Below are 18,169 nucleotides of genomic sequence, written 5' to 3' on the forward strand. Positions count from 1 at the left end.
GGTTGCTACCCAACACGCGAGAACCAACTCTCATGGCATTAATTAGATCCTACATACTTTAGTATAAATTGAGTGATTAAATTCAAAAAAATCAAAATACTGGTATTTTTACTTGGTACGGGGATTTACCCAGGGGCACGGAAATACGCGGTAACCATAGAAAATCTTGAAATTTCGACCGGTAACCAAAACCTTGCACTGTGGTACCAATACTGTACATGTGATCGTCAGCATAAGAAATTTTCCCACATATATATGGGTTGATTGGCAGATAACACAAAATCACACCTCTAGAAAAGGCCCACCAAAACAATGCATTATAAAAAGGAAAAAAAGTACATCATCATCTTTCTCAGGTAGTAAAGCAAATCCTCACAAAGGAAACAACACAGCAAAACACGCACAACCCTTATAATAACTTACTAGACCTACAAGCTAGAACTAGTCAATGTACCCATCATTGCTTGCAGCTTGCAGCAATATTACTCGTCGGCACATACATTTAATGTATTTATATTTTTTCAAAAAAGCTTTCGATCTATTTATCTTCAATCATGATAGTACAACGAACATCATAAATAATAAAATGTACATCCAAATTCGTAGACCACCTAGCGACGACTACAAACACTAAAGCAAGCCATGGTGCGCTGCCATCATCGCCCCTCCCTTGCTGGAACCGGACAAAACTTGCTATAGTAGACAGTCGAAAAGTCATCGTGTTAAGACCCCATATAACAAGCGCATCACTGTCGCCGATGAAGAGTGGCATAGATCGGAAGGATCCAAACTGAAAACACATAAACGTAGATGATCAAGGACGAAATCCGAGCAAATCCACTAAAGACAGATCCACCCGAGACAACCTCCACACTCATTTATGATGCTAAACGCAACATCGGGACGGGGGCTAGACGGGAAGAACTTTATTTCATTTTTAAGGAGCCGTCACCATCTACTCTTCCTGGGCAAGATACAAACTCAAACACAACTGAAACATCTAAAACAAAGCCCTTCCGCGGGCAAGGGCCGGTATATGGCCCTAAAGGAGACGAGGTGGACCAACGGTGGCGCCGACAGGAGGCAGCTGCGTGAAGAGGCGTCGTGGCACATCACATTCACCGTATACACAACTGCTGAAATTTTATGATTACACGGCATTTATGGAATTCACATGTGAGCACACACATTAGGGTCGAGCAGAACACAAGATGAGTTCCGCGACCAATCGTTATGTAAACACATCAAACTTTTGTTCCAACGCACCAGTACACCAACATTTGCATACCGAACATCAAGCCGAGAACTATGGGCTGCAAAGCACTGTGAGATACACTATCTCTGAAGTCCTAACACGCCAGAAATAAAGCCAAGGATGAGTTGCCTGACCACACCGGGGCACGGCGGACCCCTTATTACGTATACCGGTCGCTTGACTGGCCAAAATGACCGGAGAAGCTGAGATGGTGGGCGTGATGGTGGAAGAAGTCGTCGTCTTTGCGCGCCGCTTGAATCATGGTGAAGGCGGGAGCCGGGGCGGCGACTCTCTTGCTGTTCTCTTGGGAGGACATCGCCTTGGACACCGAGTTGGTTCGGTCTCCGGCTGCGCCGCTGCCTAGCCGTAGATGGGTCGAACCCACGGAATTCGGGCCATCCGCAATGGCCTTGGTGCAGGCACTGCCAGACTGCTGCTGCTGCTTCAGCTGTTTGGAATTGAGGAAACGTCCCCCGGAACCTCTTGCCCGCTTCATCGCGTGAAGATGGCGCGACTCGTGGAGGTAGGGCTGCAGATGGAGATTGCGTTCAAAGTCAGGCCAAGCAGAAACGAGTAGCGATACAAATGTTATGTTATTTTTCTAGAAATACAAAAGTTTTCATTTCACATAACCATAGGCACTATATGAGCTTCTTATAAGTTGCGAGGGGCAAGAAATATTAATTAACAATGGCAAAGTAAACAAAGGACAAGCGACAAGAACCTTTCTGTTTTTGGTGAGTTTATTCTGGGCCTCTAACTTAGCGCGCAGCTGCCTTCGCCGGAGAATCCCATTATATTGTTTGGGATTGACAAATATGGGCTCATCCGCTGCTAGTTCGACGGGCAATGGAACTCTTGCCGTTGCAGATGCCCCTCCGCCCGCCATGAGGGGCTGGAACTGTTCCATGTACAACTGGTCAGTCATATCCATGAAAAATTGAAAATGTACATAGGAATGCCTCATGTAGTGCCAATAATTATGATTTACATATGGCCTTGCCGATTCACTTTGCCTGTCTAGCTGCTGATATAGTACCAACCTAGGAAAATGGTTGAAGGCATCTTCCGTACCGTATGACAAGGTAACACTGCACAAGTACTATTGGTCTCAGGCTGTACATGATTGCAATAACAGAACCGCAGCAGCAATATATGCAGATCTGGCTGATCACTATACAAGAGCAGGACAGGTCACTTACTTTCTCTAACTATAACTAGTGCCTAACAGGACGCCACATGCGTCTCAGGGAGTTGCAGGTACACTACTGGTGCAGCCATAGATTGATAGATATGTGATTACGAAAGCAAGGTTTGGAGCAGGAAGCACCAACCAGCCTTCCAGAGCAATTACCACTGCTCTGAAAACCTAGGAATTACCTACAAGCTGGTACCACATACATCCGACCTCTACATAACTAGAAGCACAGAGCCTTTACAAAGCCACGAGAGTTCAAGCAAATCAGAAATACATGATATTCTTTAACGCATAAGGAAGAACAGCCGGAGGCAACGGAGGACTGGGTATATAAAACTAGTGGGTATGTGGATGAGATAGAAATGAAATCTGGTTCATGCAAACAAATGATATAGGCCATAACACGATATTCTCATCACGGCCTACTAGAAAATAGTGATCAATAAAGAATTCAAGAATCAAAACCACCAGCACATTTTCCTAACCACTGTAATTGCTCATAACCATAAAACAGCTGTTTTATCAAGGGAAAAATACAAGTTAATGTAAATGGAAAATTTTAGTGCATTCTCATTAGTATCTTGCTTACAAATAAAACCTGCCATTAGAGTTCATGGTATACTGGTGATTTAACACCCATTCATGCTTGTGTTAAGATGATTTTTGCGAGGAATCACCGGGGGAGAGTGTGGTCCCCACCTCTTATGTTATATGAGCAGATTATGTTAAGTTTAAACCAGGCCGTCTCTACTTGAAATTTTTTATATCAAAAAAAAATGCAAACTACTAACCCATTTTAACCTTCTACATACATGATATCATTGCAAGATGGACTGTTGAAAGAATGATAAGCGAATCCACTCAGCGTGTATTCAGATTATTATATGCGTTGATTAAAATGCTATAGGTTTATAACCTCCCTCAGTGATGAATTAAAATATAGTCGGAGTTGACAATTTGATAGCGTGCAAAAAACATATTTGAAAGACATACCATAGCCCGTGACCCATAGGCCGCCCAAACTCCAGAACCAGAATCGTTGAACGGGTATGAAATGCAAGCCTGAATGATATGTGGAAATATGTTATCAGTCACACACCCCGGAATCAAAGAAAGAGGACTGAATCTCTTTTTGGTGTATCCTAAACGAAGTTCAGTTCGTCCTAAGAGCTTACCATTGGGTGGCCATAGTCAGTGTTTTGACCTGCATATACAGAATGCTTATCACCAAAAGTCAAAGTTGACCTCATATGATCGTCAACCGATTTCCCAAAGGAGTCACCTGATGAAAGAATGGGACGCTGTATTATTGCAGAATGAAAGATAACCAAATGAATCAACAGTTACGGCCCTACACACTCAGACCAGATAAATCGAGTTATCAACCAGATTATTTACTAGGTTGATATTTCTGATGCTAACCAACTGAAGGTCGAGAACGACATCACAATGCTGTCTGTTCATGTCTTTATCAGCTCTCACCAAGTGTCATCAGGAACAGCTAGCGCATGCAATTTCTTGTAGGAAGCTATACTATTAAACTATGGTTAGTGAAATAACAAGGCCAAATTAACACAAACAGAGGAACTAGCGCAGGGCGTAGGTATGGGGCAAGGTTGTTAACTGTTTCTGCTACCTCTAGTAAACAAAACGCAAGGGGTCAATTATTTGCCGGCCAAGCGATAATTAATGGCGATGATGGCATCCCAATTCCCAAGAACATGCATGTAGACAAGGAGCTGCTCAAGGCGAAAAGTCAAGAACAGCTCCCAGCCCAAATCCACCATCCCATAATCCACACGCCATCAAATTAAAAGAGCAACTGTGTGAGAGTGGGAGATCCTCAAGACCAGTCAACTGCATCCATGCCCACCGGCTGACATGCAAACCAAATCCATAAATATCATGCAAGATTCTCCCAGCCAAGAACCACGGGAGAAAGATTCACGTTCTGACCACGAAAATATCTAGCAAGACGACGCAGGAGGCGAGAAGCAATCCACAGGCAAGCTACCAGCAAAGGATAACCGCTACCGGGGGGCGGAACGATCGGAAAGACCTAGAGGTAGATGGGAAAACCTTTGGGGTCGTAGGCGGAAGACGAAGAAGAGGGGAGAAGCATGGCTCCCAGCGCCTCCTTCTCCCTCCCGCCGCCCTCTCTCGGTGCGTCCGCCCCCGGGAAACTAGCTTGCCTCCGCCGTCCCTTTGCGCTCCCTCTCTCTCCCCCCCGCACGCCCCTCCTCGACCGTGTCACTCCCTCCCTTTGCCCACTTGGGGCTCCCCCTTTTATCCTTTGTTCCAAGTAACACCCTCAGCTCTTATTTTATTGCGTCTCCGTGTGTCTGCATCTGGTGCGCCATTTGCACTATTGCATTATGCTGCCCAAGTGGGAGAGAACATTGGCAATACAAAATTGCAAATGGTTTGGCTTCCCCCACAGCAAATTCCAAGTTTGAGCTGGGTTTTTTTTGTATGGAGGAGAAGGGGAGTGGTTTTATAGTATAACCCATGGAGGAAACCGATGTGTTTCCTAGTTCTAGGTTATGAGCATATGTTGCATCATTGTAATTCGCGAGGCCTGGTTTAACCGTGACAGAGACAACATTATCATGACCATGTATAGTTGTTGCAACATGATGTTGGTTTGCTCGAGGGAAAGTAATGGGTGAATTTGTAACTGTGCAAGTTGATGCTAGTGACAACATAGGTGGCGTGGAGATTTTTACTGCTTAGTTTACTTTTTACTGTAGTTGTGTATGAGTTATATTTTCTTATGGAGAAGAGCCCAATGGTTTTATAGTTTAACCCGGGAGGGGACCAGTTCTTGGTTATATAGAAATGTCATAGTTATTCGTGAAGACCGGTTAAACAGTGATAGAGACAGACATTATCATGATGATGTATGATTTTATTAGTTGTTGCTAAAGAATTTTGGTTTCCTCGAGAATAAAGTGACATGTAAATTGATAACTGTGCAAGTTGATGCAAGTGACAACGTAGTGGTGTGAAGACATTTTGATGTTTAGTGTACTTTTTGTTTACGAGAGCTGACATAAAAGCAATGATGGAGGCTAACATTATCATTACCTGATTCAATCGATTGTGAAAACAATATTTTTTTTTGATCGTTTTGTTTGAAGAAGTAACAGAAATTTGATACAACACAACTTGATGCAATTAAAGCATAGTAATGTAATGGGTTTTACAATGTATTTTTTTCATGAGTGCAATGCTCGTAGTAGAGACAAGCCATGTGAGACCTTCTCCTTCATGGACCATACATCATATAGAAAACACTTGACACGATGTCAGCTTTAATATTTTGCATAGTTAATTCGTCGCAAATTAGAAAATGAAATGTGCATATCTTTACTTACACGGCTGTCTGAATCATACCACATACTACTTGCTTGACAAAATCATTTTGTCAAATATATATGCCACATACTATTGTCAATGAAATAGTATATAGCCGTCACCTAAAAACCCTTTTGCACAAAAAAGAAAGAGAAGTGGTCCAAGCCCTTGTACCCATAGCAAGAAGCATTGTGAATGTCATGCATGCACTCATGGTAACCAAACAGGGAGAGAATATATATGCACTAAACACCATGACTTGCCAAAATTTCCTGTTGGCAACGTCAAGCCATGGCCCACCCGTGACCCGGCTACCATTCATGAAGTCACCGTTGCTGCCGAGGGCCTGTGGTCGCGCATCCAATGCGGCTGCCTGCTGTGGCCCGGGAAAGTCCTTCTGTGGCCGGTGTAGGCAGGTCCTCACTAAATAAGCTGCTGTTTTTCAAAAAAAAAAACTTCTACAGGAAATGCATGGGGCCGGCTCCACTGGACCGGCGAAGCCCCTTTTTTATCGCCGGCTGAAAAATTTCGGTCCAGTTGCGTCCCAAAAAATCATTTTTTTGAGGTTAGAACTGAATTTGACGTCGACGGATCCAGGCCGAACCCGGTGGTGCCGGAGGAAACAATGTTGGCGCGAAAACTGGTGGACCCGCTTAGTCAACGGCAATGCGTCGCCGAGAATCTTCGTCATCCTCATCGCCTTGGTTTCTCGCGGGAATCAATGTGAAGGCTGTCACCGGTTAGCCTTCCATTGATTCACGGGCGGCGCAGTAAAGACGCACCACCGCGCATCCCATCCCTTCCCGCCACGCGTCCACGTCATCCTCGTCGGGCTCCCATTCCTCCGGGTCGCCTGCGCTCCTCCCCGTCAAGCCGGAGCCACAGGAGACGCCGCTCGGGCGGCACACCTATGGCGGTGCCCTCGTCATCAATGAGGGCGGCCGTGTCCCTTCTCCCGCATCGCCAAGCCGAAGACCGAGCCGGCGCTCCTTCCCGTGAAGAAGGAGCACGAGGCCATGACATCCGATGAGATGGAGCGCCAGCGCCGCGTCCTCGAGAAGATCGCTGCTCGGCGCCGTGGCAAGGGCGGCATCGTCATCCTCAACGACAACGACGACAAGGCGCCCGGGCACAGGTCAAGGGTGCAACAAAGACGGTGGTGGCAATGGGTAGCGCGACGGCGGTGACTACACCAACTTCTACAAGCTCCTCAGCATGTAGAAGGCTTGGACGACGGGGGGCGGCGACGGGCGGCGTAGTTTTTTATATTTTATTATGTCTTCTTTATTATGTACAAATATGAATGAAAACCGCCAAATATTAGCTAAATTCGTTTCTTTTTCGTCTAATTTTAGCCGAATTTCAATTCAAATAACGGCATCTGGGGGCCAACCTGCGGCCGTGGTTGGGAACCCGACCGCCCTCACGGCCAAAATAGCGTCGGCTAGCCCCCAGAAGGCACTATTTCTGTCCCTGGGGGCACCGAACGGCTGGAGATGCTCCAATGTAGGAGAAGCAACGTGAACCACATCACCGTGTATACCAACTTTTATGTAAGACGCCCCAAACCGGACTCAAACACCCTAGCCGCCCGCCCGATCACTGACCTATCATGATTTTTTGATTCAGATGGGCGTCTTAAACGGACCTCAAATGTCTGGGCTGACTAGCACCACTCATATCCAGCTCAAATATGGGGCGGATATGGAATGGTCCGGGAACGCCCGGGCGCGTCCTCCTGACAAGGCCGGCCAACCATCGATCCCACGGATGTCCGACGAAAAACCGCAACCGGCTCATCGCTCTAAAACCCTAGCTCACTCACTCTCCTCTCTCGCTCCGTCCTCTCCTCTCCCCGCACCGATTCCGATCGAATCCGCGCAATGTCGAGCTCCGGCAACCATTCCGACTCTGAGCTGGATCCGAACTATCAGCTTTCCCTCCGCATCGCCTTGGAGCGGTCCAAGGTGGAGACCGGGGCAGCTCCGGATCTGCAGCCTCGCCTCAGCCGTAGCTTCCCCATCGGTGTAGCTCAGACGCCGGCGCTGGCCTCTCCCGGTCTGGGCGCAGCTCCGACAGGCGGCTTGTGCAATCCGTGCCTCCCCTACCCCGTCCCTTGCCACCGTCGGTTGCTGCTCCCCCACGTGGCCAGTGGTGGGTGCTTGTGCCCGCCCCGCCAGCCCGAACGCGCACGCCGGAATCAGAGGCGCGCGCCGTCCGCTGCCGAGCAGCAGCGGGAAAGGGAGAGGAGGGAGGCGGAGTAGTCAGTGCGTCGCCGCCGCGGGATGCAGGCGGAGCCCGACGAGGACGCGCGGCTCCTCGAATGGTCTACCGCCGATCGAGTACGACCGCGGAGACGGACGCGCGGCGGCTCCGCCGGAAGAACGCCAAGACGCTCCGGATTGCCATTGAGCAGTCCGAGCGCGAGGCGGCGGAGGCAGCTCAGCTCGCGAAGCTCAAGCGGCAGCAGGACATGGAGGTCCGGTGGCTAAAAGGGCTCGTCATCATCTCCGACTTCGACTCCAACGACGGCGACTCCTCCGACGACGACGAGTCGGACGATCCGCCACCAGCCGTCGACGCCTACAGCTGCGCCGACAACCGGAAGGGCAAAGGGCCGGCGAGCAAGTGGTGAATCTCCACTGCATCCATCTTCAGTTTCTAGTTTTTAGTAATGTAGTTTAAATTTGTCCGTCGTTTATGTGCATTATGTGAACTTTGGTGATCTTTTGGACATCCGTCGGTAATCTTTTTATGATTGGAATGTGCATTTCCCTATTTAAATCTATATTTGTGTGATGATCTACGTTATTTTTATCTACGTTACATGCTAGTATGGATACAAGGCACCGGATATGAAATATACGGACGTGAACGATATAATTTGTGAGTTGCTCAGTCAGTGCCCGCAAACACGTCCGAACACGTTTGCTGACGTTTGAGGAACTGAATTTGCAAAGTCAGACGCTTTAATGAGCCACGCGCTGGCAAGCCTGGGTCTATTCTACCAACATAAAGTAGCTGGACCACCAGTAGTATTACTAGTATATAGCAACAGGGGGGCATGATGTTGAATACGAGTGCCCTCACGTAGCACCACACTTTTGTGCAGCTACAACCATCTAGAAACCTAAAGATGGAGATGTTTTGACAAGTCGTATTTGGTGGAATTATTAAAGCGGTGTGCATGCACTTTCGATTAGTATTCCTCTGCTGTTTCCATGGTGTTCTCTTCACCCCCTGCCTACGAGATGCCCTGTCCCCGCAGGGTGCCCCTGCCAAAAACACCTACCGCAAAGTGTGTGTATCTGATGCATGCCCACTCGATACATACTTTTTTTTTCTTGACATGTACTCATGCTTACTTCAACTTGCTCCTCGCTCCGGAGAAAGGAGGAGAACCCATATGTGCAAATATAGTGCAGCGCCGAATCGGGCATTCTTGTTCTCTCCTGGCTCCCGGACCACCTGAGCGGCCAAAAGCGGTGCATGCATGCCGGAGATCGGATCATGCTATCCACCTTGAGAAGCTGGCGGTACAAGGCCAGGCGTGCCGGGATTCCCAAAGTGGAATTATTCTCCCCGGCACTTGCTGTTTTTATCAAAGTTTAGATACCCCTTTGATCTTTCTTCTCTCCGGGAAATACCCTTTCTAGCTTTCATGATACTCGTGGTCCAGTCCAGTAGGGTTGAGTTGGGTGTAGTGTAGCCAGGCTCCATTTATGTATGGAAAGGGCTGCGGCTAGGTAATGAGGTGTTGCGGGGCATTTACATGACGTGCCGGTCCACCTAGAAGACACTGTCGAGTGGCGTAGCTATGGGAACATGGGAACCAACCAATGGTTCCGACGTCCTTATCGGCTAACAGCTAGGCATTCGGTGCTGTAAACAGCTCCGTTCCATAGTAGTAGACGACTTGTCAAAAGACGATCCATATATAAGAAACTAACATACGTCCCCTATCATCGAAAGTGATGTTCTGATCCCGAACTCGTGTGAGCTTGGCTGAACAAAAGAATAAAAAATATTTAAAAAATCAAAAAATTCTGATTTTTTTGTACCGAACATTGTCAAATGCTTTCATTGCTTGCAAAGTTTCATCATGAAATTACATTTGTGGAAAATGTGGCCAAAAACATTTTCCATAATAGTCATCCGGTATATGAGAAGGATGTGGATGATAGGGGCGTCGGTGTCAAAACCGGTGGATCTCGGGTAGGGGGTCCCGAACTATGCGTTTAAGGCGGATGGTAACAGGAGGCAGGGGACACGATGTTTTACCCAGGTTCGGGCCCTCTTGATGGAGGTAAAACCCTACGTCCTGCTTGATTTATTCTTGATGATATGAGTATTACAATAGTTGATTTACCACGAGATCGGAGAGACTAAACCCTAGAAGCTAGCCTATGGTATGATTGTATGTTGTCCTACGGACTAAACCCCTCGGTTTATATAGACACCGGAGGGGGCTAGGGTTACACAAGGTCGGTTACAAAGGAGGAGATATTCATATCCGTATTGCCTAGCTTGCCTTCCATGCCAAGTAGAGTCCCATCCGGACACGAAACGAAGTCTTCAATCTTGTATCTACATAGTCCAACAGTCCGGCCAAAGGATATAGTCCGGCTGTCCGGAGACCCCCTAATCCAGGACTCCCTCAGTAGCCCCCGAACCAGGCTTCAATGACGATGAGTCCGACGCGCAGTGTTGTCTTCGGCATTGCAAGGCGGGTTCTTCTCCAAATTTCGAACGTTTGTTAAGCAGTGTCCGGTCCCATAAATGTTGGACCTCTTGGCTTCTGCGCCCAATAAGGGGTATCTCCCACGCGTCGAATGAATACGAGGCGACATGGCGTTTTTACATTCGCCCCCCTAGCCAGATAAATAAATTGCCTATTAAAGGGACGGGGATTCTTAGATCCGATCCATACCATCCTCCCCCAGCGAGAATCCATCAGAGCGCGCTTCGGAAAGATCCACTCCAGCATGGCCGAACCCCGCAGCTCCTCCTCCCGCCCCCGTAGCCCTAAGCCCGGTGATTGGGAGAGGTGTTCAGTCCCACACAGTCGATTAGTCGAACTGCAGACTAAGGGATTTCTCCCTTCGGCGTATATGGTGCCCGTACGAGCCGGGCTCGCCACCTACAATGGCGGGGAGCAAGCGGAGAGCTTCCCCAGCCCCTATACGGGGGAGCGGGCACTACTAGGGAAAGGGCTATAGATGAAATTGACACTAATGGCGCACCTGGCATGTGGTGCGCCACTACAATATAGCAGTGGCGCACCATGTGCAGGTGCGCCATTACATAGTGCGCCACTAGTAACAATTTTTTTTCATTTTTCCAAACATACTAATGGCGCATCATGTAGGCAGAAACTAGTAATGGCGCACTGTCCACAGGTGCGCCATTACTAAGTTTTCCCCCTAGTGCGCCATTAGTAATCTCCCCCCTAGCCCGATCCCTTCGTCCCTTCCTCGCCAGATCCACTTCCTCCCTCGCTCCACACCGCTCCGACGACCCCCGCGCCCCGCCTCGCCGTCTCGGTCCTCGCCGCCGACGGCCTGCCGCCACGACTGCCAGCCCCCGGAGCACTAGGAGGAGGAGGCCCGCGTCCACCAGGAGAGGAGGCCGGAGCACTTCTTCTTCCTCCGCTCGCCGTCGCCATCGCTGCTCCCCATCTCGTCGTCGCCACCGCGGTGAGCTCCTCCCTCGCCCCCTTTCCCCCTTCGAGTTAGATTCCGTAGGACGCCGACTCCATTGTGTCTGAACCCTACTGCTGCTGCGCGGCATACGGCCTCGCACCGCGCCGGGCTTCCTTCTGCTACCCCGTCCTGCTGCACGCGCGCCGCGCCCGGCCGCGCCTTTGAAGTCCCTAGCCGCGAGCCCCGCCTCACCTGGTCGGTAGCCCTGCGCCCATGCCCGCCTTCCCCTGACCCCCAGGCCATCCCCTGCTCGCGCTGACCGCCCTCTGCCTCACGCCTGCTCGTCCACACCGAGTGTTGCTGCTGCCGCTGCTTGTCGAAGCTGCTGCTGCCTGCGCCTGCGGCCGTCCGGGCTACCTGCTGCTCCCTGATCCCGCTCTCCTCTGCTACTAACTGCTGCTGCATTTCAGTGATTGAGATTTTCTTCTAATTTAGTTAGTTAGTCTAATTAGTTAGTTTAGTTTAGGCACTAGTTTAGTTAGTTAGTCTAATTAGTTAGTTAGTTAGTCTAATTAGTTAGTTAGTTAATTAGTTAGTTTATGCTCCTTGTTTAGGGACTAGTTTAGTTAGTTAGTCTAATTAGTTAGTTTAGTTTAGGCACTAGTTTTGTTGCCCTGTGTGTCCATTTCAGTGACTGAGATTTTCTTCTAGTTCCCGGGAGAAAAGAATTTGTAAATGCACCATTTACCTGATTAAATGGCCTCCTCCTCTGCTTTGCTGCTTACCCAAATACATGTGCATGGGGTAGTGGTACCTTGAGCAGCGGAGTGTCAAAGGCTTCTTGTATTTTTCTGCTGTGTATTTCTACATAGGCTCCTTTCCTTTAAACCTCCTCTGCTGCTTGCTGAAATAGTGATTACGGAGTTATGTCAGTTTTGTTTTGTAACTAGAAGACCAAAGTGTGTTACTCACCTGGGATCTTAACTGTTAATTTTGTAATATTCCTTATATTGAAATCGAACATGATGGTGCTACTTGATATTTTTGAGACATGGCATCTCCCATGACTAAATCAGCAACAAGGGGAGTTGATTCCATTTCTTGGTTTCTGTAAGAATTTAATGGACCTAGGCCTAGTTAAGTATAGGCTTGGGCTTGTGGTTGAATGCTACCGTTGTCCTAGCCATGTATTTTCAGAATTGAGCTAAAGATTTGGTGTTGGGGAACGTAGCAGAATTTTAAAATTTTCTACACATCACCAAGATCTATCTATGGAGTCATCTAGCAACGAGGGAGAGAGGAGTGCGTCTACACACCCTTGTAGATCACGAGCAGAAGCGTTCAAGAGAACGGGGTTGATGGAGTCATACTCGTCGTGATCCAAATCACCGAAGATCCTAGCGCCGAACGGACGGCACCTCCGCATTCAACACACGTACGGAGCGAGGACGTCTCCCGCACCTTGATCCAGCAAGGAGGAGGGAGAGGTTGAGGAAGAGGGCTCCAACAGCAGCATGATGGCGTGGTGGTGGTGAGGCTGCAGTACTCCGGCAGGGCTTCGCCAAGCTCTTACGGAGGAGGAGAGGTGTTGGGGAGGGGAGGGGCTGCGCCTTGGATGTTGTGTGCAGCTCTCCCCTTACCCCTCTATTTATAGGGGAAGGAGGAAGGGGCCCGGCCCCCTCTAGATGAGATATAGAGGGGGGCGGCGGCCAAGGGGAGGGGGCTTGCCCCCCAAGCAAGGGGGCGCCCCCTTTAGGGTTTCCCCCCAACCCTAGGCGCATGGGCCCAAGGGGGGGATGCGGCCAGCCCATGTAGGGCTGGTTCCCTTTCCTCTACAGCCCATTAGGCCCTCCGAGAGAGGTGGCCCCTCCCGGTGGACCCCCGGAACCCCTCCGGTGGCCCCGGTACAATACCGATATGCCCCCGAACCTTTCCGGTGACCGTATGACAACTTCCTACATATAAATCTTTACCTCCGGACCATTCCGGAACTCCTCGTGATGTCCGGGATCTCATCCGGGACTCCGAACAACATTTGGTAATCACATACAAGTCTTCCTAACAACCCTAGCGTCACCGGACCTTAAGTGTGTAGACCCTACGGGTTCGGGAGACATGTAGACATGACCGAGACGACTCTCCGGTCAATAACCAACAGCGGGATCTGGATACCCATGTTGGCTCCCACATGCTCCACGATGATCTCATCGGATGAACCACGATGTCGAGGATTCAATCAATCCGTATACAATTCCCTTTGTCAATCGGTACGTTACTTGCCCGAGACTCGATCGTCGGTATCCCAATACCTTGTTCAGTCTCGTTACTGGCAAGTCACTTTACTCGTACTGTAATGCATGATCCCGTGATCAACCACTTGATCACATTGAGATCATTTTGATGATGCATTACCGAGTGGGCCCAGAGATACCTCTCCGTCATACAGAGTGACAAATCCCAGTCTCGATTCGTGCCAACCCAACAGACACTTTCGGAGATACCTGTAATGTACCTTTATAGTCACCCAGTTACGTTGTGACGTTTGGCACACCCAAGGCACTCCTACGGTATCCGGGAGTTGCACAATCTCATGGTCTAAGGAAATGATACTTGACATTCAGAAAAGCTACAGCAAACGAACTACACGATCTTTGAGCTATGCTTAGGATTGGGTCTTGTCCATCACATCATTCTCCTAATGATGTGATCCCATTATCAATGACATCCAATGTCCATAGTCAGGAAACCATGACTATCTTTTGATCAACGAGCTAGTCAACTAGAGGCTCACTAGGGACGTGTTGTGGTCTATGTATTCACACATGTATTACGATTTCCGGATAACACAATTATAGCATGAATAATAGACAATTATCATGAACAAAGAAATATAATAATAGCCATTTTATTATTGCCTCTAGGGCATATTTCCAACAGTCTCCCACTTGCACTAGAGTCAATATTCTAGTTACATTGTGATGAATCGAACACCCATGCAGTTCTGGTGTTGATCATGTTTTGCTCTAGGGAGAGGTTTAGTCAACGGATCTGCCACATTCAGGTCCGTATGTACTTTACAAATCTCTATGTCTCCATTTTGAACACTTTCACGAATGGAGTTGAAGCGACGCTTGATATGCCTGGTCTTCCTGTGAAACCTGGGCTCCTTAGCAAGGGCAATTGCTCCAGTGTTGTCACAAAAGAGAGTCATCGGGCCCGACGCATTGGGTATGACTCCTAGGTCGGTAATGAACTCCTTCACCCAGACTGCTTCTTGTGCTGCCTCCGAGGCTGCCATGTACTCCGCTTCACATGTAGATCCCGCCACAACGCTTTGGTTGCAACTGCACCAGCTTACTGCCCCACCATTCAAAATATACACGTATCCGGTTTGTGACTTAGAGTCATCCAGATCTGTGTCGAAGCTAGCATCGACGTAACCCTTTACGACGAGCTCTTCGTCACCTCCATAAACGAGAAACATTTCCTTAGTCCTTTTCAGGTACTTCAGGATATTTTTGACTGCTGTCCAGTGTTCCATGCCGGGATTACTTTGGTACCTTCCTACCAAACTTACGGCAAGGTTTACATCAGGTCTGGTACACAGCATAGCATACATGATAGACCCTATGGCCGAGGCATAGGGGAGGACATTCATCTTTTCTCTATCTTCTGCCGTGGTCGGGCATTGAGCCGTGCTCAATCTCGTACCTTGCAATACAGGCAAGAACCCCTTCTTTGACTGATCCATTTTGAACCTCTTCAATATCTTGTCAAGGTACGTACTCTGCCAAAGACCAATGAGGCGTCTCGATCTATCTCTATAGATCTTGATGCCTAATATATAAGTAGCTTCTCCGAGGTCCTTCATTGAAAAACACTTGTTCAAGTAGGCCTTTATGCTTTCCAAGAATTCTATATCATTTCCCATCAACAGTATGTCATCCACATACAATATGAGAAATGCTACAGAGCTCCCACTCACTTTCTTGTAAATGCAGGCTTCTCCATAAGTCTGCATAAACCCGAACGCTTTGATCATCTCATCAAAACGAATGTTCCAACTCCGAGATGCTTGCACCAGCCCATAAATCGAGCGTTGGAGCTTGCACACCTTGTTAGCATTCTTAGGATCGACAAAACCTTCCGACTGCATCATATACAACTCTTCCTTAAGGAAACCATTAAGGAATGCCGTTTTGACGTCCATTTTCCATATCTCATAATCATAGAATGTGGCAGTTGCTAACATGATTCGGACGGACTTCAGCTTCGCTACTGGTGAGAAGGTCTCATCGTAGTCAACCCCTTGAACTTGTCGATAACCCTTAGCGACAAGCCGAGCTTTATAGATGGTCACATTACCATCCGCGTCTGTCTTCTTCTTAAAGATCCATTTATTTTCTATGGCTCGCCGATCATCGGGCAAGTCAGTCAAAGTCCACACTTCATTTTCATACATGGATCCTATCTCGGATTTCATGGCTTCCAGCCATTTGTCGGAATCCGGGCCCGCCATCGCTTCTTCATAGTTTGAAGGTTCACCGTTGTCTAACAACATGATTTCCAGGACAGGGTTGCCGTACTACTCTGGTGCGGAACGTGTCCTTGTGGACCTACGAAGTTCAGTAGCAACTTGATCTGAAGTTTCATGATCATCATCATTAACTTCCTCTCTAGTCGGTGCAGGCACCTCAGGAACATTTTCTTGAGCTGCGCCACTTACCGGTTCAAGAGGTAATACCTCATCAAGTTCTACTTTCCTCCCACTTATTTCTTTCGAGAGAAACTCTTTCTCTAGAAAGGACCCATTCTTGGCAACAAAGATCTTGCCCTCGGATCTGAGGTAGAAGGTATACCCAACAGTTTCTTTAGGGTATCCTATTAAGACGCATTCTGACTTGGGTTTGAGCTTTTCAGGTTGAAGTTTCTTGACATAAGCATCGCATCCCTAAACTTTTAGAAACGACAGCTTAGGTTTCTTCCCAAACCATAATTCATATGGTGTCGTCTCAACGGATTTTGACGGAGCCCTATTTAAAGTGAATGCGGCAGTCTCTAAAGCATAGCCCCGAAATGACAGCGGTAAATCGGTAAGAGACATCATAGATCGCACCATATCTAATAGAGTGCGATTACGATGTTTGGACACACCATTACGCTGAGGTGTTCCAGGCGGCGTGAGTTGTGAAACTATTCCACATTTTCTTAAGTGTGTGCCAAATTCGTGACTCAAGTATTCTCCCCCACGATCTGATCGCAAGAACTTGATTTTCCTGTCACGTTGATTCTCAACCTCACTCTGAAATTCCTTGAACTTTTCAAAGGTCTCAGACTTGTGTTTCATTAAGTAGACATACCCATATCTACTCAAGTCATCAGTGAGGGTGAGAACATAATGATAGCCACCGCGAGTCTCAACACTCATTGGACCGCACACATCAGTATGTATGATTTCCAATAAGTTGGTTGCTCGCTCCATTGTTCCTGAGAACGGAGTCTTGGTCATTTTACCCATGAGGCATGGTTCACACGTGTCAAATGATTCATAATCAAAAGACTCTAAAAGTCCATCTGCATGGAGCTTCTTCATGCGTTTGACACCTATGTGACCAAGGTGGCAATGCCACAAGTATGTGGGACTATCATTATCAACCTTACATCTGTTGGTATTCACACTATGAATATGTGTAGCATTACGCTCAAGATTCATTAAGAATAAACCATTCACCATCGGAGCATGACCATAAAACATATCTCTCATATAAATAGAACAACCATTCTTCTCGGATTTAAATGAGTAGCCATCTCGAATTAAACGAGATCCTGATACAATGTTCATGCTCAAAGCTGGCACTAAATAACAATTATTGAGGTTTAAAACTAATCCCATAGGTAAATGTAGAGGTAGCATGCCGACGACGGTCACATCGACCTTGGAACCATTCCCGACGCGCATCGTCACCTCATCCTTCGCCAGTCTCCGCTTATTCTGCAGCTCCTGCTTTGAGTTACAAATGTGAGCAACCGCACCGGTATCAAATACCCAGGAGCTACTACGAGTACTGGTAAGGTACACATCAATTACATGTATATCAGATATAGCTTTCGTGTTGCCGGCCTTCTTGTCCGCTAAGTATTTGGGGCAGTTCCGCTTCCAGTGACCACTTCCCTTGCAATAAAAACACTCAGTCTCGGGCTTGGGTCCATTCTTTGGCTTCTTCCCGGCAGCTTGCTTACCGGGCGCGGCAACTCCCTTGCCGTCCTTCTTGAAGTTCTTCTTACCCTTGCCTTTCTTGAACTTAGTGGTTTTATTCACCATCAACACTTGATGTTCCTTTTTGACTTCTACCTCTGCTGATTTCAGCATTGAATATACCTCAGGAATGGTCTTTCCCATCCCCTGCATATTGAAGTTCATCACAAAGCTCTTGTAGCTCGGTGGAAGCGACTGAAGGATTCTGTCAATGACCGCGTCATCCGGGAGATTAACTCCCAGCTGAGTCAAGCGGTTATGCAACCCAGACATTTTGAGTATGTGCTCACTGACAAAACTATTTCCTCTATCTTACAGCTGAAGAACTTGTCGGAGACTTCATATCTCTCGACCCAGGCATGAGCTTGAAAAACCATTTTCAGCTCTTCGAACATCTCATATGCTCCGTGTCTCTCAAAAACGCTTTTGGAGCCCCGGTTCTAAGCTGTAAAGCATGCCAC

At 47.9% G+C, this 18,169-nt stretch overlaps 1 protein-coding gene across 1 annotated transcript; it reads right to left on the reverse strand.

Moving 5' to 3' along the window:
• Positions 1–1,126: 1,126 nt before the first annotated feature.
• Positions 1,127–4,710, reverse strand: LOC125514883 (uncharacterized). The gene is made up of 5 exons (XM_048680253.2): positions 4,533–4,710; positions 3,629–3,735; positions 3,447–3,515; positions 1,980–2,156; positions 1,127–1,784 (listed from the first exon to the last, which is right to left on the reverse strand). Exons 1-5 carry the CDS (start codon positions 4,573–4,575, stop codon positions 1,416–1,418), a joined length of 765 nt encoding a protein of 254 aa, XP_048536210.1. The 5' UTR covers positions 4,576–4,710; the 3' UTR covers positions 1,127–1,415.
• Positions 4,711–18,169: the final 13,459 nt, after the last annotated feature.

The sequence above is a fragment of the Triticum urartu genome, chromosome 6A, assembly GCF_056163025.1.
Source record: "Triticum urartu cultivar PI428250 chromosome 6A, HENAU_Tu73, whole genome shotgun sequence".
Lineage (NCBI taxonomy): Eukaryota > Viridiplantae > Streptophyta > Magnoliopsida > Poales > Poaceae > Triticum > Triticum urartu.

Coding starts and splice junctions, on each gene's coding strand:
- LOC125514883 (XM_048680253.2), bottom strand. CDS start 4,575: ATGCTTCTCCCCTCTTCTTCGTCTTCCGCCTACGACCCCAAAG. Junction 2,157..3,446: donor CCTATGGGTCACGGGCTATG/GTATGTCTTTCA, acceptor TACATGGAACAG/TTCCAGCCCCTCATGGCGGG. Junction 1,785..1,979: donor AACTCACCAAAAACAGAAAG/GTTCTTGTCGCT, acceptor CTCCATCTGCAG/CCCTACCTCCACGAGTCGCG.